Source organism: Populus alba, chromosome 11 (assembly GCF_005239225.2).
Source record: "Populus alba chromosome 11, ASM523922v2, whole genome shotgun sequence".
Lineage (NCBI taxonomy): Eukaryota > Viridiplantae > Streptophyta > Magnoliopsida > Malpighiales > Salicaceae > Populus > Populus alba.
The window spans coordinates 19,256,372-19,282,093 of record NC_133294.1 but is presented as its reverse complement, the minus strand read 5'-3'; the positions used below and the strand labels follow the sequence as shown (position 1 = coordinate 19,282,093).

The 25,722-nt window shown below is 33.9% G+C and overlaps 3 protein-coding genes across 3 annotated transcripts; 2 read left to right on the top strand and 1 right to left on the bottom strand.

Moving 5' to 3' along the window:
• LOC118031398 (putative lipase ROG1) lies at positions 1-3,808 on the bottom strand. The gene is made up of 10 exons (XM_035035797.2): positions 3,331-3,808; positions 3,052-3,119; positions 2,904-2,974; positions 2,513-2,788; positions 1,762-1,922; positions 1,606-1,661; positions 1,380-1,432; positions 1,170-1,296; positions 604-701; positions 1-418 (listed from the first exon to the last, which is right to left on the bottom strand). The coding sequence occupies exons 1-10, from the start codon at positions 3,573-3,575 to the stop codon at positions 347-349; spliced, it is 1,227 nt and encodes a 408-aa protein (XP_034891688.1). The 5' UTR covers positions 3,576-3,808; the 3' UTR covers positions 1-346.
• A 3,238-nt stretch (positions 3,809-7,046) lies between these two features.
• LOC118031397 (endo-1,4-beta-xylanase 1-like) lies at positions 7,047-10,591 on the top strand. Its single transcript, XM_035035795.2, has 5 exons — positions 7,047-7,493; positions 7,794-8,146; positions 8,456-8,633; positions 8,796-9,332; positions 9,467-10,591. The coding sequence occupies exons 1-5, from the start codon at positions 7,407-7,409 to the stop codon at positions 10,580-10,582; spliced, it is 2,271 nt and encodes a 756-aa protein (XP_034891686.1). The 5' UTR covers positions 7,047-7,406; the 3' UTR covers positions 10,583-10,591.
• Positions 10,592-10,602: 11 nt separating this feature from the next.
• LOC118031396 (endo-1,4-beta-xylanase 1-like) lies at positions 10,603-16,878 on the top strand. Its single transcript, XM_035035794.2, has 10 exons — positions 10,603-10,721; positions 10,850-11,572; positions 11,713-11,769; positions 12,498-12,862; positions 12,949-13,108; positions 13,313-13,662; positions 13,905-14,082; positions 14,278-14,814; positions 15,390-16,020; positions 16,134-16,878. Exons 2-10 carry the CDS (start codon positions 11,501-11,503, stop codon positions 16,616-16,618), a joined length of 2,835 nt encoding a protein of 944 aa, XP_034891685.1. The 5' UTR covers positions 10,603-10,721; positions 10,850-11,500; the 3' UTR covers positions 16,619-16,878.
• Positions 16,879-25,722: the final 8,844 nt, after the last annotated feature.

The following is a 25,722-nucleotide window of genomic DNA, read 5'->3' as shown; positions in this document are numbered from 1 at the left end:
TGACAGGGAAACGGATTATGAACTCATCTTGATCATCATTAACATCGCCCATTCTCATGATGGCACAGAGAAATGACGCACGGCAGGTTGTTAACTTACACATACTACCAGGATAAAAGATTACATGAATATGTGAAATTGCTTTCTTATGTAAAAGTTTCACTAATCTCTCTCTCTCTCCCTTACCCTATTCCTATATTATTTGACACAGAGCTTTCAGCATAGTTTGTTTTCCCTCCTTGTATCGGCTACTCACATTGAGGTTAGCTGGAATTACCCCCGAGGATGCAGAAATATATCATTGAAAAAATCACTGACAAGATAAATCATATAGAATTTGCACCTTTCACAAAAGAAAATTGTCAACCATGTGTTGGACAACGTCAGCCCCATCAGAATTGATGCAGGAGATTTTCACCTGAAAATAAGAGCGAAAATGAATATGAATCTCACGGAAGCACGTCAAAACATGTGACTCTAGAATACTCTACTGGTTTTTGTGGTAGAAAAGAGAATCAAATTAGACAGTAAATGGTAAAGGCCTCAAATATTATTCCTAATGAAATAGAGAGAACTCCACCTCTAAGAAAAAGGCGACTTTACCTGAATGGTGCTGTGCGCCAAGAACCTTTGCATGCTTCCACTTAAGTTAACATCAACTCGTTCCCAGCTCATCTTTGTCAAGCCTCTGATCATTTCCTCTGCAAGTGTTTTAAAATAAGTTATAACCCATGGAAATAACAGTATTTAATCAATGATCATGTTTGGTTCTCCATGGTAAACGAAGAATCTGTAACTACATTCCCAGTTTTTTTTTTTTCTTCGACTTCTCAGAAGGCCATATGAAACAGCCCAGCACAGAAAAATACTGGTTTTTTCACCACAGGAGTCCAACCAAAAACACGCTTGCCCAAAAAGTTTCAACTCTGCTCAATTCCATGAGGCCATCTCTTAAAAAGCTTCCCCTGCCTCTAGTCCACCAATTATTCATTATGATGGTAGAATTTACCTTTAACTGATTATATTTTCTTTTTTTTTTCTGACACGGAAATTAACTTACATGAGCCTAGAAGTTACAAGTAACACGACAAATAAACTCAACAAGGCCTCATAAGCTTTAGGGCACATTGACTTAACCAAACAGTTAAAAGAAGCAATAAGTGGCAAACCTTCCATGTCAATAGTCTTGCAATCATAAGCTTTGACCTCTGATATTTCATGCTGAGGGCTTGCATTTTCTGTTGTCTTCACATTAACAATATGTGGATATTTCTCATGTCTTGAGAGATGTTGTCTCTGAAAGGGGAAAAGCATTAATCATGTTATAACAAATTTTTCATCACATACCACAAAACAGTCTAGTGAAGCTGAAAATGTACCTTAGGGAGTTCATCTCTTCGCCGTAAAGATGATGTGCACCATCCCACAATGTCTAGAGCATGTCAAGTTCCCCAGTTCGGCAGTAAGTATGATCCTGAGAAATTTTGTGCTCGGGTGGTTTAAATTATGCATGATTTGTCCAAAAATTTGTTATTTTTGCATTTCACAATTTGGTATGGAAACTTGTTTGTTCATAACTTAAAAAAAAAACATCAATGAGGATACGGTCAAAACTTGCATTTGCATATGCCACACGACGCTTAAAGGATTCCAAAGCAGATCTGCAGAGACAAGAAAAGGTTTGAAGGCAACTTTCCTAATCATTCACAATCACAAGGGTGTTTATATTTCCAGGATAAATCATAAGTTTATCAAACTCACATAAAATTAAGATTTTCGGAGTCACTAGTCATCTGAAAAAGAAGCGGACGTTTTCCACCATCAACATCAGTCATAAACAGATGTTTTCCAGTCCTACCAAGAAACCCAGAAATTCGAGCAGCTGCTTTTTCCAGAGTGTAAAAGCCACAAAACATTGGGACCTAAAAATAACAAAATCACGGGACTGTTGTCAAAACTATGCCAGTTCAGCATACACATGTATGTTCTTTAATTCATGCTGCTCAACTGACATCCTAGCTACCATCACTAAGAGTGAAAATCTTAGCAAACCCTGAGGGGTGTAGCTCAACTGGTCAGGCTTAGGACTACTGAAGGCTTGCATGGTCATTAATTTCAGGGTCCATGAAATTAGTTAAGGTGTATGCAAGTTGGCCCGCCCGGACACCATGTTCATAATAATAATAAAAAATCTACATGGCAGTATTAACCAAGTCAGTCATAAAATCAAATTTAGAGGTTTGATAAAAGAGGAGAAACGAAGGAGCAAACAACATATTTGTAATCAGTAGACCTCTTTGGCTCTTCAGAAAAATTATTGTAGACTAGACAAATTGTTAATTTATCTGTACCGCAAAATAATGTAATACGTCAAAACACATTTTGTGTCATCAAAGACAACATATTGGCTCCATCCTCGAATAACAATAGAGAAAAAAAGAAATCTATACCTAAATAATATTTAAACTAAACTCTTTACCGTAAAAGCATCTATAAAGAATAAATGAATCACCTGCTTATGAAACCTCGAACCAAGATGTGGAGTGGCAGAGGTTATGAAATTCATGGGCTCCAATCCAGCAATTGTGCCTCTGGATTTCTCTTGCACGCAGTTATCTTTATCTTCAGATTCATCACTTTTACAATTGCCGGTTTCATGAGAAATTTCCTTGGTGATATCTCGCTCATATAGCCTAGCAATAGCATATCTTGCAATCAACCCACCTAATGAATGGCCAACGAATGAGATCTTCTGAACAGATGGGTGTCTTTTCTTCACTGATATCACCTGATAGAATTACTTTAACATTTTTTAAGCAAATACTTGAATGCCAAATAATCTTAATCCCCCCCAAAAAATAAAATGTAACAGAAGGCATCATATGAACATCTTCCTAGCTCACCTCTTCAGCTAGTCTGTCTCCCATTACATCTACTCCATCAAATGTCAACATTGATGAATTAACTTTGCTGCCTGCATCAAAGCGCCATTAATTTCCATAATCAAAACATATTGATCATCCCACAAAAAAAAAAAAAAAAAAGACTCACGGTGAACAACAACGTCTCTGGGATACTTTTTCAAAAACTGCTTAGCCGCAAATTTCCAATCTTGAGCACTGCACATTCATTCACCAATAAATAAATGCAAAACACTACAGCTACAGCTACAGCTACAGCAATAATGAATGCTATATCGTGCGTGACTGGAAGTAAACCAGCTGATTCTTAATTAAACTACAAAAATCACCGTTTCATTACGAGCTCCTCTTAGCACCAAAAATAAATTCCTACAGGAAAAAAGAATAAGAAGAAGAAGAGAGAATAGACCTGCCAATGATACCGTTAACCATAATAATAAGGTGAGTAGGATTTACAGGCTCTCCTGTTGTCTCCACAACACTCCCGTTTTCATTACTCTCTTCAATTTTCAAGCATCCAAATTTTCTGAAGTACGAAGATTTCTTATTGCTTTTCTTTTCACTATTCATCTCTTTTAACTCTCCACCACTCTTATCAACAATCTCTAGTGATGATCTTCTCCCACCAGTACCTTGCAGCTCAACAGAACCCATGATTAGAGAAACAAGAAATGTTATGAGAGGAAGGATTTTCTGTTTTGTAATAGTGCGTCAAGTTCATGTTTGGAAGGGAGTAGTTAAACCGTTACGGTTGGGTCCGGGCCGGGTCCACAATAAGCTAACCGGCTGCCCTGCGTGCTTTAAGGGTGGCTTGACTTATTGATAAAAGGCACCTGGATTTTGTTGTAATTACGAGTTTATCGCTGTGATAGACAAGGGGTCGGGGAGGGAGAAATATGGAATCTGGCGCTGGCTTGAGAAGGTTTGGCTCGCTTTATTTCTCGCAGTTTCTAGAAAGAGACGACACAATTGACCCGCGTTTTTAATACAGCTTATGGGCTAGAAATAGATTGAATTTTCAGCTTGGTTTTTGACCACTGTAAGAAACTTCTTCATCGCTCAGCAGATTAGATTAAAAAAGAAATTATATGTGGGCAAGTCATGTTCATGTTCATGTTCTTAAAAAAGAAATTATATATGTTCATGTTCTTATGTTCATGCTACTGTTTTTTCTTATGATGATCCTCTTTCTTAAGATGTTCATGTTCTTCCAAGATCTAGCTGCTCCGATAACATGTCCAAATGGGCTCCCATATTCGTCTTCTTTTATTTTCATTTGACCAAACTACAAATCTACCAGCGTGCTCATGCTGGGAACCCATGCAGCGGTGTGTGAACTCTAACGAAACACGCTTGGTCGAGGTGGGCTTTCGGCATCGCCTGCTATATTAATGATAATTGACGTTTGAGGTTGTTGTAATGATTTGTTTTTTTTATATATTTTTATTTAAAAATATATTAGAATATTATTTTTTATTTTTTAAAATTTATTTTTAACATTAATAAATTCAAAAATACTAAAAATATTAATTTAAAATAAATATAAAAATTCATTTTTTCATTAAAAAAAAAACTGAACCGCCCCAGCAAGCATAAAAATATTTTAGGCCAAGTGCTGGTGTGCACAACAGGTTGCACCTGCGTTTCGCCATCAAAATCATAAGAAATGATGCTTTTATTGCGGCACAATATTCTGCACTATGTAGCCAAATGATGCCTACGAGTTTTTTAAAATTGTTTTTTTATATGTTTTTTTAAAGTGAATTTAGTATTAAAAATTATTCTTTTATTATTTTAATATACTATTATCAAAAATAAAAAATAAAAAATATATTTTAAAAACATCTTATACCACAATTTTAAACACAAATTAAATCGTTAAATCCAAGAATTTGTATTACATTTGTTTGTTTCCTAGCCTACGGTCTTTTCCCTCCATTCAGAAAATAAATTTTTAATAGAAAGGGAAAAGGAGTAATAAAACTTTGAGAAATGTGATGTGTTTTAAGATCGTACTGTGATACACCCACAGTTTATTTTTAAACAAGAAGTTGAAATATTTTTTTTGAAGAATAATTTAATTTTAAAAATAAATGGATTTTTTTTAACTTGTTCTTCAAAATATCCAGTAATCATATTTTTAAAACAAATTTCTAACATCAACTTCTTTTTGTGATTTTGTAGACTCATAGATAAATTCTCAATCTGTCATTTAATATAGAGCTTTTAAAGTTAGCAAGTTTGATTCTTTAAGCTTTTTATTCTTGAAAAAATAGTTTTTAAACCTGGTTTAGAGATCAATCTGATTTAAAACTCGGGTTCTAGGTTTTCATCGAATTATTTAGGTCAAAATTAAAAAAAAATTTAAAAAAACATTACTTTGATAAAAAAAATTAATAAATTGTAATTTACATCAAGATTTTTTTTTTAAAATTCAGTTTAATTTCAGCTATGTATCTCGATCCCTGAATCGGCTTGATTTTTAAAATAATGCTTGAGAACCCATCTTGTAAAAAAAAAAAAAAAAAAATTGATTAGATGTCTTTCTCCCTTACGTACTGTCCTCCGGTCAAATATTATTTTACAATTACATTAGATGTTGTGTATTATAATACCCCATCACGTGCTGGAGTTGGATACTCAACTACGCTAAAGTTACTCGGAGATGAATATTTCCATCATGGTTGTCCAGTGTTTCAGAGTGTGTTGTAATTGTTTTTAAAATTGTTTTTTATTTATAAATATATAAAATTATAATTTTTATTTTTAAAATATTATATTTGATATAAACATATTAAAATAATTTAAAATATATAAAAAATTAATTTTAACTATTTTTTTACCACAAAAACAAATAATTTTTTTTTTTTGCCCACCGGTTGGGTTTTGAGCGTAAACTTTTTCATGCTTCTAAGCCTTTGGGCCAAAATTCAGCACCATGGCATAATATTTAAGGTGTGTTTGGTTGAAATTTTTTTTTTAAAATTATTTATTTTTCTTTAAAATTAATTATTTTTTATATTTTTAGGTTATTTTAATTTGTTGATATTAAAAATAATTATTAAAAATATATATAAAAAAACATTATTAACACACCCTTATGCATCCTAATATGTGGATTTTGCGTTCTTTGTAGAGAATCAAAGACAACATCGGCATTAAAAATATATATTTAGTTTTTTTTTTTTTGGTTTGTAAAATTGGGTGTACAAATAAGCTTTCCTGGGACTGGAAGTTAAAGCAAAATGAGCTAGAAGGCTAGTGTGAAAAATTGCAAGGATGGAAGCAGATTAGAGATAATAATAATAATAATATGGTCATAATAAAATAACTACCGTCCATGGAAGGCGAAACAAATTCCCAAGGATTTGAATAAATTTAATGCAAAGACCAGGGGATCGATATAGAATAACAGCAACATTTTTCTGGACTTTGTATGGATTTCTTATTGAAGTGACATTGATATAAGGGATGTTTTTTTTATTTTTATACAAAAGTTTCAAAAGGGGCAGGCTCCTATGATGCGACCACACACGTTGACCGCTTATATCACAATAAACATCACAACTTTCCCGTTTAATTGTATCATTTAAGATGTAGATGGTTTAACCATCTTATTATTATTATTTTATTTTATATAAAATTATTCTAGTTTTATAATTTAAAACACGAATATATTTTTTTTGAATTGATTAAGATGGGTTTTTTTTGTTAAAATTATTAATATTTTTAATTTTATCTTTTAACATTTAAGTTTCTTGAAAATTGAACTTTCTAAATCTTTTTAAATTACTTTTTATTTGATAATTTTATTTTTATATTCTGAACCTTGAATTTTATGAGTTTAATTGGGTTATTGGTTTTTTAAAAAATAATATTTTATTATTTTATTTTTATCTTTCAATACTTTATTTATTAGAATTTAATTTTAATTTACTATTTAAAAAAATATCAGTGTCATTCCACAAACAATGTGTTTCGAAGTTAATCATCATCGGTTCAAGTTGATACAATAAATTTTAATATTAAAAAAATCACCATCCAATATAATTATTAAAGTCATTGTTTAATATCCATCAAATTTTAAGTTTATAAATTTTTCCATGCCAGAAGACAGTGCGGTGCTAAGAAGCAGGGCAGTAGGCAGTAGGCAGTAGGCAGTAGGCAGTAGGCACCAGGCAGTACAGGGGGGAGGAGAGAGAGCGCTCTGCTGGCAAGCAGGCACTCACCCTCTTGCATAGCACTTACTAATAGTGGAGAATCGAGAGCTGGAAAGCGAACAATCTGACAGTCACTCGGAACAAGACAAACATTGAACATGCTTCCCCAACAAATCTCTTAATCCATCATCATAATCATCCATTTCTTCAATTTTTTTTAATATTATTCACGTTTTGCCCATCGCTTGCTGTCTTCCATCCATTAAACGATAAATTCTCATCAAATGGAATCGCTCGAAGGAAGGCGACTGGTTCAGTTTCTCTCATGGAAATACACTTTTCATCTCTCGCTCTTGTTTCCGTTGTGATTTTGCATTTGGTTCTTTCTGCGGAATCATTTCCTGTCTACCAGGTAACTAAATCCCTAATTCCCATTTCGTTGTTGATTCTGTCTGTTTTTAGGGAAGCTACATGTCATGTCCTGGTGTGAAACAAACCATGAATAACATTTCGTTTTCCGGATCAACGGACTACATGTCATTCACTAGTTAATTAAGCCTGCACTCCTTTGTATCGTGCTTGAATGCAATGCATGCATGCATGGTCAATGGAAGGGAGCATTTCTCTGTATTTGGAGGATATAGACCACCTTCCCCTCATTGACATGTTCTTTAATTTCTGACATTTGCGCTCCTTTGTCTTTCTCAAAAAGGCCACAACCACAGGCTCCGTGGGTGCTGGAGATGATAACGTCATATTGAATCCTAGATTCGAGGATGGCCTTAACAATTGGTCTGGGAAAGGATGCAAGATTGAACTTCACAAATCCATGGAAGATGGAAAAGTCTTTCCGCAATCAGGGAAGTTCTTTGCTTCTGCAACAAATCGGACAGAAAATTGGAATGGAATCGAGCAGGATATCACTGGAAGAGTGCAACGAAAAGTTGCATATCAAGTTACTGCGGTGGTTCGAATATATGTTGACAATGACACCAGTGCTGGTGTACAAATCACATTGTGGCTTCAAGAACCTGATTTTCGTGAACAGTATATTTCCATTGCCAAGTTAGTCTCTTTCACCTACTCGCAGAGGATGACACTGCATTACTTTTTGTATAGATATTTTTACTTCTCCCACTAATTGGTTTTCAATTTTGGTTACCATTTGCTATATATCAACAGTGCTATAAATCCTGATGTTAAATAGATTCAGTTCAACTTTATGATGTATTTTAGTGATATTTGCACGAGTTTGAATATTCTATAATTAGGAAAAATGCAAGATCTGCTTGTCTATATTGCTATGTTTTACTTGCACCATATCTGAAATAAGGAGCTCGCTTCGGGGTTTGAGGAAAGTGGCTTGTTCTGCAGTTCACAGGTAACAAATAAAGATTGGGTACAGTTGCAGGGAGAGTTCCTTCTTAACGAAGCCCCTTCAAGATTGGTGATATATCTAGAAGGCCCATCTCCAGGCACCGATATTCTTGTTAACAGTTTAGTAGTGAAGCGCGCTGAGAAAATTCCTGCTTCAGCACGACCATTTTCCAAGGTTGATCAGATTTTGTCCACACACGATTTATCAAACATGCATGACATGCGGCAATAACTATCTATCACCAACCTCTTCATATGTGGAGCAACATGCATGCATTCTCAAGTGTTGAATTCTATGTTTTCAGGATTAAAATTTGTTTGTGTTTTTGTTTTGTAGAATGCTACTTTTGGAGGGAATATAATCGAGAACAGCAATCTTGATGATGGCACCACAGGTTGGTTTCCTCTCGGTAACTGTGCCTTGAGTGTTGGAACTGGTTCACCGCATGTGCTTCCTCCAATGGCAAGAGATTCTCTTGGAACTTATGAGTCTTTAAGTGGCCGTTACGTTATTGTAACTAATCGGTCAGATTCTTGGATGGGTCCTGCGCAATTGATCACTGATAAACTAAAACTCTACTTGACATATCAAGTGTCTGCCTGGGTTCGAATTGGTCCAGGAGCAACTAGTCCTCAAATTGTGAATGTTGCCCTTGGTGTGGATGGCCAGTGGATCAATGGGGGTGAAGTTGAGTTTAATGATGACAATTGGCATGAAATTGGTGGGTCCTTTAGAATTGAGAAGCAACCGTCCAATGTTATGGTTTATGTCCAAGGTCCTGCTTCTGGTGTTGACTTAATGGTTTCTGGTCTTCAAATTTTCCCCGTAAACCGGCAAGTCAGGTTTAAGTACCTGAAGAAGCAAACAGATGAGGTAACTCCTAATATAAACTTAGTGATGTGCTCTCATTTGATTACTTGTGTTTGGAAATAACTGAATTCATAATCAAAATGCATTCTTATAGTAACATAAAGCTCTTTAATAAACCAATCATTGTGATCATGCAGATTCGGAAGCGTGATATCATTCTAAAATTCTCAAGATCAGAAAGTAGCAATACAGCTGGCAACTCTGTTAAAGTCAGACAGATAAAAAATAGTTTTCCTTTGGGATCATGTGTAACCAGAACGAGCATGGACAATGAAAAGTTTGTTAAATTCCTGGTTAAAAGTTTTAACTGGGCTGTGTTTGAAAATGAACTAAAATGGTCCTGGACAGAACCACAAGAAGGTAAGTTCAACTACAGGGATGCTGATGAGTTGTTGGACTTGTGCAAGAGCTATAACATAGAAGTCCGAGGTCACTGCATCTTCTGGGAAATGGAGTATGCAATTCAATCATGGGTTAGATCCCTGAACGCAAGTGGCTTGATGACTGCCGTTCAGAATCGCCTAACAGGCCTTCTCACACGCTACAAGGGACAGTTCAGGCACTATGATGTGAACAATGAAATGCTGCACGGGTCTTTCTATCCGGATCGACTGGGAAAAGATATCCAAGCAAACATGTTCAAAACTTCCCATGAACTAGACCCATACGCCACCCTCTTTGTGAATGATTATCACATTGAGGATGGAAGTGACATCAGATCAACACCGGAGAAATACATACAACAAATTCTTGACCTCCAAAAACAAGGTGCACCAGTGGGAGGAATTGGTATCCAAGGTCATATTGGTGTTCCAGTTGGGCCAATTATATGTTCTGCTCTGGATAAATTGGGCACTCTAGGCATTCCAATCTGGTTTACTGAACTTGATGTGTCTTGTCCTAACGAGTTTGTCAGAGCAGATGATTTGGAAGTAGTGCTTCGTGAGGCATTTGCACATCCTGCAGTTGAAGGTGTGATTCTTTGGGGATTTTGGGAGTTGTACATGTCCAGGAAAAATGCACACCTCGTGAATGCAGACGGTAAAATCAACGCAGCTGGTAAGAGATTCCTTTCCCTCAAGAAAGAGTGGCTATCTCATGCTTCTGGACATATTGATGAGCTAGGAGAATTTAGATTTAGAGGATTCCATGGGACATACAGTGTGGAATTTGTTTCCACCACAGAGAAAGTTAACATGACATTCGTTGTTGACCAGGGTGAGTCGCCACTAGTTGTGTCCATTGACTTGTAGACATTAAGCATCGCTATCCACAACCACAAGGGATGTTTTCTAAACAGAGAAGCACTCATTGAAGCTTAGAATTAGAATTGAAGGTTTTCACATTCGCAGACTGCTAAGTATCAACAACCTGCATCGACTTTTTGGCCAGGTTGAACGGTTCACCATTACAATATCTCGGGCAAATAATAAACTGCGTGATCTTATCAAATATGCATGTTTTTTCTATGGATCTTGTTTTGTCAGATAATTAATTGTAACTCAAAACTTATGTGGCAGGATACAGGGAAGGGATCAAGAGAGTTCCCTCTGCCTTGTATAAGATTTATGTCAAAAAGAGACTTGTGCCTTGAGATTAGTTGGATATCTCTACCCGACCAAGCCACAATGGAGTCAAAATTGCAACTGGGAAAAACTTGTTTATGTATGAAGTTGGAATTGGCTCCGTCTCCTTGAGCAGCACAGTGACCTCCATGATTTATAGCAACAAGACCTCTAACTTCAACATCACTTTTCCCCATTAGAGTCAGTACTGAAAACCCATCTTCACCTAACTTACAAAAATCTTAAAAACAATTGCCTTGTAATCAAAGACTTAATCAAAGATATCATCAAATTTTGTTTAAAATAAAAGGAGGGGCTTGGCATGTCCAAACTTAAAACCAGAGCAATGGGGGTGTGGTTACCCCAATCTGCAAGTCAAAGCAATTCTAGTACAAGAGAAGTAGCCTTACAGAGAAGATAACATCTGAAACAGACTAAAACAATTTGATAGATCGTGTTTCCTGGGGATGGAAAAACCCCGACAAAAGACAACTGAGGCAAAAAGCTAAAGGGTTTTGCCAGAAGAAATTTGATTGGTTGTTTGCAGTAGTTGGTGCCGCGCGTTTCGTAGACTTCACTTGTAAATCTCCAAACGGTGTGTATAAAATGAGGAGGTTTTTGACTTGCTGCTTCAACAGCCAAGCCACCAAGACAAATCTCAAGCAAGAATATCAACAGGTACCCACCCCATTTCTGCTCTCTTTGTGCAATAAATCAACAGGTAACCACCCCATTTCTGCTCTCTTTGTGCAATAAATGAGAAACTAATGATTAATTAATTTCAAATAAAAAACCCACTCTTGTATTTGTGTTATTAGGAATCTAGGGCAAACATGGAGACCCAGCAGAATAATAACGGCAATGACCATTCCGAGGTACGACCTTGATCGTGTCTCTACCGTATTTTGGGATAGTTTAAAGTTCATTAGATTGGGTTTGCTGGGTTCCGATCTTGTTATTGTGATCTTCCTTTTCTTGTAGTTGAATGGTATATCTTGCTAGTCGGCTTTAGCCATTTAGGGGGGGGGGGGTTTCTTTTTATAGAAATGCCATCCTTTAATTGGAAAATTCAGTGTATGTGCCTATTTGATGAAATGCTGAAAAGTGGTAAATGGATTCTTGTTTTCCATAGAGGAAAACGATTAGTTATAGATTTATTTAAGTGGGAAGTTTGTTTTTTGAGCTTAATGTTGGATTGCGTACAAAAGTTTTTGCTTCATTAAACTGAAATTTTGTTCTTTGTTTGTTCAAATGTCATGTGTCCTTCAAATATTCTTCTTCTTTTCTTAAATGCTGGCTTTAAACTCTGATTTTGAATTCAAAAGAAGCAAAAACTAAAGCTGTTTTTTCAAACTTACAATTAAAGTTATATGAAGCCTCATTGAAAGCTCATGCCTGATTTCATTTGTATTGGCTAATCTAGAATCTCAGATTTCTGATTTTACTTCTGTTTGAGTACTGCTCGGAAGTAAAAGGAATTTTGGTCTTTTAACCTGAGCTTACATAGCATGTAAATATTCTCTTATAGCTTTCAACTTGTAAAATAGTTTCATGAATTTGAAGTTTCCAACATATGCTCATCAACTTAAGCTCTTCTCGACAGACTGTAAGCCAAAACATGATTGATTCAAGCAATAGCAATGCTCCCAATATCATATTGAACCATGATTTCTCCAGAGGACTAAATTCCTGGCATCCAAATTGCTGCGACGGCTTTGTGCTTTCAGCTGACTCAGGTCACTCAGGATTTTCAACAAAGCCTGGCAGTAATTATGCAGTTGTGTCGAATCGCAAGGAATGCTGGCAGGGCCTGGAGCAAGATATTACTAGCCGAATTTCTCCATGTTCCACTTATTCCATTTCCGCACGTGTTGGAGTATCTGGGCTTGTGCAGTACCCTACTGATGTGCTGGCAACCTTGAAACTGGAATACCAAAATTCAGCAACAAGCTATTTGCTCGTTGGAAAGTAATGGATTTTGGAACTCCATTTATTGTGTTTCTTATTTTAATAAAAGAATTAAAGTGTGTTAACAATAGCTGTTGCCATTGCAGAACTTCGGTGTCAAAGGAAGGGTGGGAAAAATTGGAAGGCACATTCTCATTAGCAACCATGCCTGACCGTGTTGTTTTCTACTTGGAAGGGCCTGCTCCCGGGGTGGACCTGCTTATAGAATCAGTAATCATCACTTGTTCCTGTCCAAGCGAGTGCAATGTAATTATTCATCTTAATCTTTTTTTACTTCTCAATTTAACTTCAGTTCCCTAAATACATACAAGTGTGGTTGCTTAAAGACGTCCACAAGTTATTCTCTATCCAATTCTGTTTTATAAGCAACATCCCTCATCCACTTTTAACATTTTTTTTATAATTCCTTAATGACAAGTATTGGAATGTTTGCCTTTTTTATTTTGGAAGAATGCAAGACCCTGTGCTGGAGATGGAGACGGGAACATTATTCTGAACCCTCAGTTCGACGATGGCCTGAATAATTGGTCTGGAAGAGGCTGCAAGATTGGCATACATGACTCAATAGCAGATGGGAAAATTGTCCCTTTGTCTGGAAAAGTTTTTGCTTCAGCAACAGAGCGCTCACAGAGCTGGAATGGAATTCAGCAGGAAATAACTGAAAGAGTGCAGAGAAAGCTTGCTTATGAGGCTACTGCTGTAGTTCGTATATTTGGTAACAATGTCACTAGTGCTGATATACGGGCTACTTTATGGGTCCAAACACCAAATCTCCGAGAGCAATATATAGGCATTGCCAAGTTAGTCTCTTCTCTGCTTTTGATCTCCAGTAGATGATAGCTATCATTTTCTTTGTTGACTATGGAATCTCTGCCTGTAGCATTATTTTAGTTTTGATCTCCCACATATCCACGGATGGTTTTAAATTTTATTCAATAGTTAAATTTTACCTTTTTTCTTCCTTTAGAACAAGCGAGTATTTTCTCCATATTTAGTGGTTGATAATAACCATCATCTTTGCATTTTCTGGTTTGATTTTTAGTCTGCAGGCAACAGATAAGGACTGGGTGCAGTTGCAGGGAAAGTTCCTTCTAAATGGTTCGCCTAAAAGAGTTGTAATTTACATAGAAGGTCCACCTGCAGGCACTGATATTCTTGTCAATAGTTTTGTTGTGAAGCATGCAGAGAAAATCCCACCCTCTCCTCCTCCAGTTATTGAGGTTGGTTGTTTAAGGAAACAATTGAACTTTCTTCTGTTAGTTTTGCATCAGAACTTTTGGTTAAAGGATATTTGAAGTTGAATCACTAGGGTTTAAAGCATTAGGCATGGATGAGTAACGTGTTCCTATATTTCTGATGTGTGCATTATTAAGATGTATGCAAACGGTTTGAAGTAGTGAGCTTTCATTTTGCAGAACCCTGCCTTTGGAGTTAATATTATTCAAAATAGCAATCTGAGTGACGGAACCAACGGTTGGTTTCCTCTTGGCAATTGCACCCTTACTGTTGCAACTGGGTCACCGCACATACTCCCCCCAATGGCAAGAGATTCCCTTGGACCTCATGAACCGTTAAGTGGCCGCTGCATCCTTGTAACCAAACGCACTCAGACTTGGATGGGACCTGCACAGATGATCACTGATAAATTAAAACTCCTTTTGACATACCAGGTATCTGCTTGGGTTAAGATTGGTTCTGGGGCAAATGGCCCTCAAAATGTGAATGTTGCACTCGGTGTTGACAATCAATGGGTCAATGGAGGACAAGTCGAGATTAATGATGACAGATGGCATGAAATTGGTGGGTCCTTTAGAATTGAGAAGCAACCATCAAAGGTCATGGTTTATGTCCAAGGTCCAGCTGCAGGTGTAGACTTAATGCTTGCCGGACTTCAGATTTTCCCAGTGGACAGAGAGTCAAGGTTCAAACACTTGAGGAGGCAGACTGACAAGGTAATTTGCAAGCTATATTTTTTTTGGTGTTTGATCAAAGTTAAATGAAACGAATAAAACAAAAGCATGTCACAAGGTTATCCACAGTCAACTGTGTTGATAGTATATTGCAGCTTTTGTGCAACCTTAATAGGTAACATTGGGAAAGCTACTCTCTATGTAGTCCCTAAATTGATTTGATCCATAAACAGATCAGGTTTTCCTTGCAATTGAAAAGGTTACGCTGCTGTACCCCTGTTAAATATTCAAATAGTGCATGCCGAGCCTTTTGTTTTAATGATCAAAATGCAGCATTTTAGTAAAATATCCAGAGGGTTGCCCGACAAAATACACAGCTCTCAGCTCTCGCTCTCTTCATATGTCTGTACTTGACATTGCTTTCATAGTAACAGAATAACGGGCATTGTTATCCTTGCCTCATTGGATACTGTTGTTGCAATTGGCAACTAAATGTACATAATTCATTAACCTATTTGAACCAAGAACATTTTCCCCCCTTCTTTAGTTACATGAATGTATATATTCCTTTTGATTCACTGTCCTGTTTTTGTTTCTGATATGGAGTATTGATGCAGATCCGAAAGCGTGATGTCACCCTAAAATTTTCTGGAGGGGGTTCAAGCAGTGTGCTTGGAACTTTCATCAAAGTCAGGCAAATGCAGAACAGCTTTCCTTTTGGGTCATGCATGAGCAGGACGAACTTGGACAACGAAGATTTTGTTAATTTCTTTGTGAAGAATTTCAATTGGGCTGTGTTTGGAAATGAGTTGAAGTGGTATTGGACAGAGGCACAACAGGGAAATTTCAACTACAGCGATGCTGATGAGATGTTGGATTTGTGTAAGAAGAACAACATAGAAGCCCGGGGTCATTGTATCTTCTGGGAAGTAGATGGTACAGTCCAGCAATGGATCAAGGCACTGAACAAAAATGACATGATGACAGCCGTTCAAAATCGTCTAACAGGCCTTCTAACACGCTACAAGGGGAAGTTCAGTCATTATGATGTGAACAATGAGATGCTCCATGGATCATTCTACCAAGATCATTTAGGTAAAGATATCCGAGCAAACATGTTCAAGACTGCAAATCAACTAGATCCATCTGCTTTGCTATTTGTGAATGATTATCATGTTGAGGATGGATGTGACACGAGATCATCTCCAGAGAAGTACAGTGAACAGATTCTTGATTTGCAAGAACAAGGTGCGCCTGTTGGAGGCATTGGAATTCAAGGACATATAGATAGTCCAGTCGGTCCTGTTGTTTGTTATCTCCAGAGAAGTACATTGAACAGATTCTTGATTTGCAAGAACAAGGTGCGCCTGTTGGAGGCATTGGAATTCAAGGACATATAGATAGTCCAGTCGGTCCTGTTGTTTGTTCTGCTCTTGATAAATTGGGTATTCTTGGTCTTCCAATATGGTTTACAGAGCTTGATGTGTCTTCTGTTAATGAATGTGTTAGAGGTGATGATTTGGAAGTTATGCTTCGAGAAGCGTATGCTCATCCTGCAGTGGATGGCATTATGCTCTGGGGATTTTGGGAGTTGTTCATGAGCCGAGACAATGCGCATCTGGTTAATGCAGAAGGTGAGCTCAATGAAGCTGGTAAAAGATACCTTTCTCTTAAAAAAGAGTGGCTGTCTCGTGCTCACGGGCACATTGACGAGCAAGGACAATTTGCATTTAGAGGCTTTCATGGAACCTACGTTTTGGAAATTGAAACCGTTTCCAAGAAGATGACGAAAACATTTGTTGTCGATAAGGGTGATTCTCCTCTGGTGGTATCCATAGACCTCTGATTGTCTCGTCACTCAATAAAAAGCTATGACACGGTGTCATTCGTGTGTGTGTGTGTGTGTGTGTGTGTGTATACTTGTAAAAAACTTGTGTGGAGGAGAAAGGAACAACAACATTCGCTTGCTGAATTTGGGAGCTTGTCATGATTGTTTGCAGTATATCAATACAAATACTACAAAGAAACAATTGTTACTGTATCTAATGTAACATTCAGAATAAGGAGTAAAGATTCCATGCTGGTCGTGTTACTGTTGTTCGTTGTCCTATTTGAGCATGCGTTTGAACTATCGTTTGGTCTTGTATCATCCTTTTCTGGTTTTTTATTGTTTGTTCTGTGTAATCTCAAGTGCAGCTCTCACAAATTGATTAAGGAATCTGCCATTACTGGGTAATTCTGCGCACTTTTGTCACTGAGATGCTCTTATTATCGTCGTTTTATTTTTCTCTGAAACGGATACTATTATGCAGTAATTAATAGGAATTACATTTAGAGAAGAACCTAATGCATGGATTATATTTCAGTGCCCTTGCAACCCGGTGTTAGGCACCTTGAACTACCATTCAGTTTTTTTTGTTACATTAAATAAATCATTGAAATCCAATAGAAAGTCTATTAATAAGAACTTTGAAGCTGAAACAATTCTAAACAAAATAAAAATAAATTCTCAATCTATAAACTATTAAATATAAAGATAAAATGAGTATATGTTATATGGTATATGAATCAGGTCATGTTAAATGGGTTTGAAAAATCTTGACCTGTCACTTAACTCTTGATATCCATTTCTTAGATTTTTTGACCCACTATTATCTATAATATTCATATTATTTGGTTTTGACAAATTATATTAAATCAGATAATATAAAAATTACATATAATCCGGTTTTTTAAAACAATTTTATTAACAGCGGCCACCATGAAATATCAAAGGAGTGCTATATATATAATTCATGAGCCGGAACAGCCCAAACATTAGTTATTGGACTACAATAGCACCGCCGAGATAATAACAGGCCCAGTGAGTAAGACTGGATTGGCCCAGGTGGTCTCTCGCAATTATTTTGACGGGACAAATGTTGCCGAGGGGTAAAAGTGCGCCCTAGGTCACCTTTTGTTTTTGCAACGTAAAAATATTTTAAAAAAATTGAATTTCTTTTTGTGTTTTCATATCTTCTTTTATACTCTGGTGTGAAAATAAATCTTAAAAGCTAATAAAATATTATTTTAATATGTTTTTATTTGAAAACATCTATTATCACGACTATTACAAACGTCTCCAAACTACGGCCATTAAGTAGAGGAGCACCGAAATACGTAGAGGTTGAGAGAGGAAGGTGAGGGGGTGGCAAGGAAGTTCTCGGCCAACTGGGTCCGTCGTGATATGTTTCGGGATTCTGCTATCTTATCGATAGAAACTTGAGAGTTGAGGAACCCATTTTCAGTCGCCTTCAATCCAATACCGAGGAGTCATTTTCTTTATTTAGATATTACTATGATGGATGGAGAGCCAAGGATGGCTTCACAGCTTCTAGGGTTTTTTTTTTTTTTTTTTTTTGGAAGCCAATAATTCAAGGGCATTATTGGCGCCGTTGTTCCACTGTCACACAATACAATGAAGAGAATAACACCTAAACAAATTGTTTTTCAGTTTGCTAATTATTAGGAGAATAAAATGTGGTCTGCCCGCAGACAGCGGTAATAGTTATTTAGATTAATAAACAGTCTCGAGAATACAGAAATGGAGTTTGCAAGATCAACATCAATTAAGATCCCTTGTTTTTTAAGCTGGGAATAATTTATCAGATATTTTACTCTATCTGTTCTATCCTTAAAGTAGTTCGAGTTCCCCACACGGACCTTTTAAGCATAATATATATTGTGACGAGCAAGATGTCTGAGTTTTTTTTTTTTTTTTTTTTTCCAGTAACACCCCGGATCCAATTAAACCATGGCCATACAAAATAAATAAAATGCCCCACAAAAACATCACATCAATATGATAGACCCCCACCATCTAATTACTACAACTACACAAATCTCTTCTTCTCGGCTACTTGGCTAGTAGTCTTGAGTATATTATGGCACCGAGAGGACCCCAAAACAGTCCCCTCTCTGTCTCAAATTCTTGGTTCTCATGGACCCCAGACACCACATGGGTGCATAGTGAGTGAGAGAGAGAGAGTGTCGTTGTCAACATCAAAGGAGTTAACCTTTGATGTGATGGGGTTTTCTAGTGAGACCCACCTGAAATAAAAGAAGAAACAGCAAGTATGGAGAATCGTGGGGGCTGGCGATGGAGCTTTGATGTCTAGTGCATCGGGAAACAGCTCTCGCGCTGTTTTCGCGCGCTTCTCACCCAGAACAAACGACACCCCGTCTAGGACCCACCTCCACACCTCCAAAACACCCGCTCCATTGACCCACTGAACCCCCACTAGTGCTTTGTTATTTGTTTTCTGTCTTATTCTCCATGGATAACCAGTGATATCGTCATGCCATCCCTCTCGGTATCACGACTGAGTTCGCTTCTTGCGTTTTATAGCGAGACTTGCAGAGGAAAGTATTTTACATATATCGCCGGAGTGATCACCTTCGATCACTCTGGAAATCAAGTGGCGTACGGCGTCGTTATCTTTCATTAGTCTTTGTTTGTTGAAGCATCTGAATTCTGCAATCACCGTATGCCACTCAGATGGATGGCTGCACCCATAGGACCGCGAGGAGACTTGTAAGCCGTCTACATGACTGTTGGGATGAAATTTAAAAAAAGAAAAAAGAAAAAAAGATGAAAGGCGATGATTACCATCACACACCAAACCACTGTAAATCTGTATCGTCTATTTCCTATGCATCTTTGTCTGCTGTTTTTGTATGGTAACTTCAGTTCAATGGTGGCTTTTCTGTCTTGTCTTCGTGTCTTATCTCTATGCTTGGACTTTAAATGCAACCCACCAATCGTCAATAAATTAATCAATTACTAGAATGGTATTTTTTAAACAAAAAAAAATTAACTAAAAACATCCAAGCAAATACTATAACATGATAGTGACTGTTTACTAATATGGTGTCATGTGTTTTTTTTTTTTTTTACTGAGGATATATTAAGAGAATTTTTTTATTTTTAACTTTGAAATATCAAAATAATTAAAAAAAATCTAAAAAGCTATCAACTTAATATTTTTATAAATACAAAACAATCTAAAAAAAACTTTAAAAATATAAAAGTTGCGGTATTAAACAACATGAAAACAACCACAAATAATTTTTTAGATTATTACATTTACAATATCCCTACCAATTTGTTTTGAAATCTAGGAATTGAATGTGATTGAATTACATTACTTAAATATAAAATGAGTTACATTGTCATTTTATACTAAACTTTAGATGGCCATGGGTAATAGTCATTTGGATTTCAAACCAGTGATAATGATTATGAATGAATCTTTGTTTGTTTAATGAAATTTTTTTTTTGAAAAATAATTTACATTAAAAATTGATTCCTAAAAAATAAAATATTTTTTTTTATATATGGTTATATTATAAAAATAAGTTAGAAAATATTTTTTAATATTCGACTATGCCATGAAAAATAAACCGAAAAATAACTCATTGATATTTTTTTAGTTTATTAAAAAAAAATATATTAAATCTAACAAATAAAAAAAGTCAAAGGAGAATGAAATTAAAAAATAATCTAATTTTATAAATTATTTCAAATAAAATAAAAAATAATTAAAATAATAAGGATAAAATCTGACAAGTAAAAAAGTTAAAAGATGATATAATTAAAAAAATTATAAATTATTTTAAATAAAATAAATAATAATAAACAGAATAAGAACCAAATAATAATAAAAATCTCAATTAAGAGAAAAAACAAATAACAATAAAAAATGAGGATCAAAGTCGATAAAAAAAATTAAATTTTAATGGATAAAATTAAAAAATAAAGAATTCTGGACAAAATATACAACAACCAAAATATTAAGGATTAAATTTGACATAATCAACAAATAATATGATATTTTATTTAATTTTTCACAACTTTTAGAGAGTGTATTCCATCTTAAACAAATGATTCTATAATCTTATTTTATTAAATGAGTTCGGATCACGTTGGCAAGTTGGCTTAACATTGCGATCTTTACAAGCAAAAAAAGTTAGATTTTCGGATATTTGAAATCTTTTGACATGAAATGCAATAATGTTAGGCCTCTTAAATTGATTTTCTTGAAAAATCTTCAATGTTTACGTGTCAAATGCTCCCTTAATTTTCTTTTTATCAGAATGATAATATCATTTGAATTTAAGTGGCAACTACGGTAAAAACATATAAAATAACCGAATAAATTAAAATTTCCCCATCCTATGATTGCACCCTGCGAGTAACGCACCACTAGAATTTTTGCAATGCATGTCATGAACATGCCAAGGGAATTAATTAGCAAGAACGAAGATTGAGTTGGGGCCAATCAATCATGTAATATAAAATAAAATAAAATAAACAAGCAGTGTACGCATGAATTGTGGGAAAAAGTTGAAGTTTGGTTGGTGACTCATTGATAAATGATCGATGATGTTAATTTAAAATCAAAGTGGCGAAAAGCAGGTTTAGATTCTCTACTGGTTTTCTTTTAGTATTGATGAGTCTGGAAAAATCACAGGTAGAAAAATTGGAAGCGCTTTTTACGAGCTTATAAAATTATACTAAGAGGATTTGATGGGTTTTAAGAAATCCATATAAAATAAAAATAAATAAATCTTTTTTAGATTTGAATATTTTTTAAATCTTGTTTTATACTTATATTTTTTTAGGTATGAAGAGATAAAATCTAGGGAGATAAGCTCTGACAAATATTCCATCTAGAAAAATAACACTTTATGTGTATATATATAGATTTTCTTAAAAAACATCTAAAATATTTTATATAAATATCTAGAATATTTGTAAAGATAATTATAAAGGTGTATACATTCTATAAAATATTTGTATAATTTTTTCATATATCATAAAGTATACCATCGGTATATGTCTAGCTCCCGTAATCTTCTGTATAAATTATTAAATTATCTAATTATCTATAGCTGTGCATGAATTCCACTGATGGTATCATATAGACCATGCAGATTTAATATTCTAAATGTAATGTTCTATACGAACTTTACCAAAAGCTTATTTTAGAAAGTCTTTAGAAAAAATCATATAAACAGCTTTTACTTTAACAAAAGCAGCCTTATGTGGATTAAGAAATAATAAAACGCTTCACAAAAAGGCCAAAATGTTAGACCGGAGTGTTCGACAAGGGAACGGCAATCAAATGCATGCAAATCAATAATATGGTGATTAAAATATTGTAAGTGATGAAGTTTGGTAAAATACCGTGTCGTTTTAGAAGATTAATCCCATCATCATCATGATAAAGATGAGAAATTAATTCAAACATTTATTACCTCATATGCAAATAGGGATTGAAGATGTAATCACTTGATAGAATAATTGATTCTTAGAGGTGGTTGGAGTGAGAAAGAAAGCAAATAGTGTTGGAAATTTTGTCTAAAAATATGGTAAATGAGTATATTTGATACCAAATTAAAAGTGGTGTCCGCTTATTTTTTAGGTTGAAATTTTTTTGAAATTTAATTTTTAATATAAGCTTTCTAATATTAAATATTAATATGATTTAAATAAATTATGACGAAAAACATCAAATAATTTTTGGCTGGCATGTTTTGGTGAAACTCAAAACTTTCTAAAAACTCTATCCCACTTTCAAAAAAAAAAAAAAAATTTTCTTGTGGCTTATTTTAGTGGGAATGTAAAGAGTTAATATTGGACCCGAAGAGTATTTAAGTTTTTAAAAAGGATAGAACGTAAGCAAAATAAATTTTAGGTTTAAACCCACACACACAAGTGCGCCGGCTTGACTCGTGCTCGTGTCGGGCATAGGCTTACCTAAATAAAACTTTCAACTCTAATGTCACTTGATTTAAATCAAAGCTGTTAATAAGAGAATTCTATCAGATTTTGATTCCTAAAATTCTCTATAAAAATAGGGTGAAGAAAAGTGTTTGAGGTCTGTCAATTCTGCATTATTTTGATAGATTCTAACACTTTTCTTCATCTAAATTTTCAACATTGCTTTTACGATTTTAAGACTTTGTTTCCTCTTTAAATCTCCTTCATATCTAAAGCTTAGTTCAATCATTATAAAGGGATAATCAAGTGTTATTTTTTTAGCTTGTTAAATCTCTTTAGGAGTGCATCTAAACAATGTGATGTTGATGAAATCCTGAAAGACTTGTCAAATAAAGTCTTTTTTGCACTAAGTGATAAATAATAAAGCCTCGAGGATAAAAAACTAATCCTTAACAACAACAATAAAACTTAATTAATTTTAAAATATTTCATCAAGTAAATACTCTTTATGGTTTTGTTTAACTTATATATTAGTATACATGTTATGATTGTTATTCAATTATTTATGCAAGTTTATATATTTGTTTAGTAAGCATGCTACTTTTTTTGTTATAATTTTAAGTTGACATATTCTTATTATATTGCATGTTTATAAACTAAACATGTTTTTCTCACTTGTCTAATTTTATTTGTGAATCTTAGACTACAATAGAGAAAATTACATAGCTTTTGAAAAAAAATAGTACGGTAAAAATAAAAATTTAGAGAAATAACATGGTTCAAAAATTATTTAGAAAAATAACATAGTTAAACACTGCAACTCTTTAAAATAAATAACATAGACAATTTTAAAAGCTATTTTAAAATTTGAATTTAAAACATAAACCAAACTCTATTTTTATAAACAATAAATGTTCTTTTCTTGTACTCTATAGTAAAATAATAAGTGTTCTATTATTGTACAAATTATTCTTATACAAACTCTAAATTTAAAATCATATGTATAGCTATTTTTAGTTGTAGAGTTTGTATACGAATATATTACTTATTCTTGTATAAAAAAAGAGTTTGATTTATTTTTTAAATTCAAAGTTTAAAATAGCTTTTAAAATTTTTTTGCTATTTTTTTAAAATTACAGATGTTATTTATAACTTACTAAAATATACTATATTTTTCTAAATAAATTTTGAGCTGTATAATTACTCCTAACTCCAAAGTACAAGTTTAATTAATATTAAAGTTTAAAAGCTTCTTTAACTTAAAATAAGTTTAAACTAAAAGTAATATAAATTTATTTTTAAAATCCCACTCAACAATTTAAAATATTAAACTAAGATGGTTATTTAATTTAATATTAAAGATTCTTTAACTAGTAATTTGTAAATGTGTTGGAACTCACGATCTATCACTTTCATTCTTTTAATTAATTCAAATAAAGAAAATAAAAATAAGATGATCATAATTTCTTGAAAAGACTCAATTGAATATGAGTTGGATTATTGCATTAACAAATACGTTGACGTGATGGTAAAAACATATAGAGATATGATAACACAAGTCCACTCGTTAAGCCGTAGTCCATACTGGTCGGGATAAAATCTGGATCCTTCGAGCAACAGACCAATGAAGTTGAGCTTCAATGCTTTTAATTTCTTAAAAAAAAAGCAGATAACATGATTGCGAACACACACTCACAAAGGATACATATTATCACTTAACTTTTCTTTAAGATTTTTATTTATAATTTTTTAAAATAAAATAGATTTAGCAAATATATCGAACCTAAAATATTTAAACTTAGCATTCAATTAATCTTAAATAAATATGAATCTAGTGAATATGTCAAACTCAAAAAGAACAATACCGGTCTGATGAACATGTAAAACCTAAAAACTTGAATTTGATAATCAATCAAACCTAAGGTAACATGAATTTGATGAACATGCTAAACCAAAAAAAACTTAGACCTGGTAATTAATCAAATCCAAAAAAACTTGGGTATTACCAAGTTCTAAAATTATATGTCTAAAACTTGAATGATCATTTACAATACAAGTATTACAAATATGATAAATCATCATGCCTTTCCATCTAGAATAATTATTCATATTAAGGTAATAATTTCTCTATATTTATAGGTGTGTGTAAGGTCTTTTAAGGGACTTCTATACTTAGTATCTCATTAATAACATGTAAAGAGATATTTGTCTCTCATTAATGTTGTAGAAAACATGGCATTTTTTCAATATTTTTTTTTCTCTAAAAACAACAAGATTTAGAGGATATAAATACTCTTTGAACAATTCAGGTAAAAATTCATATCTTAAGATAAAAATGCATATATTTCAGAACATTAACTAACTCAAAACTTAAAAACAAATATCTTTATTTTTTGAATTTAATACTCTTTTAAATCATTTATTGTCTTTAAGTTATTTTATATATTTTTTATAAATATACTGATTTTATCATCGGAGAATCTTTAAGTCTCATATTAATTTTGATGGTATTTAAGCTTTTACTATAAACCTAGAGTTCCTTGAATTTAAAAAATAATATTTCAAACATTTGAATATATTAATTAATTATTATTTTAAATATTAAATAACCTTTTAATTATAATTATAGTATCTTGGATTTTGAGTCATTGTCAATATATAAAGAAGAATTGACTTTGCAATCCTCGTGAGATTTGCAACTTCATTGATGTAGGTCATATTTCATTTTCTCATATAGTTAAATCGAGTCTATACGTATACGGTAAAATTTCGTCTAATTTATATTCACGGTTCAAGATAAATTCAGTCTAAGATCAAGGAGATGGCCCATAAATAAACTAATCGAGAAAAAAATATAATGGAGAAAAAAGTATTATTCAATGCCTTGCAATTTAGAATTAGCCGTAAGCTTGTCACAGGTTGTTTTGAAGTCAGAATCAACTATTTTTTAATATCTCTGTGCTATCTTGGATTTTATGACACTATAGACACTTGCTGTATTGACCTTTTATTTTATTTTTATAACACATCATTGTGATTTTAAATTGAACAATCAGGTCTTTATTTTTCATCCGTTAAATAAAAGGGGTTTTTTTGTTCATGACTAAGCTAATTTTCCACAATTTTAGCATCTTTTTAAAAAGAGGAACACATGTCAGATTTATACTGGTTACTATTTTAATAAC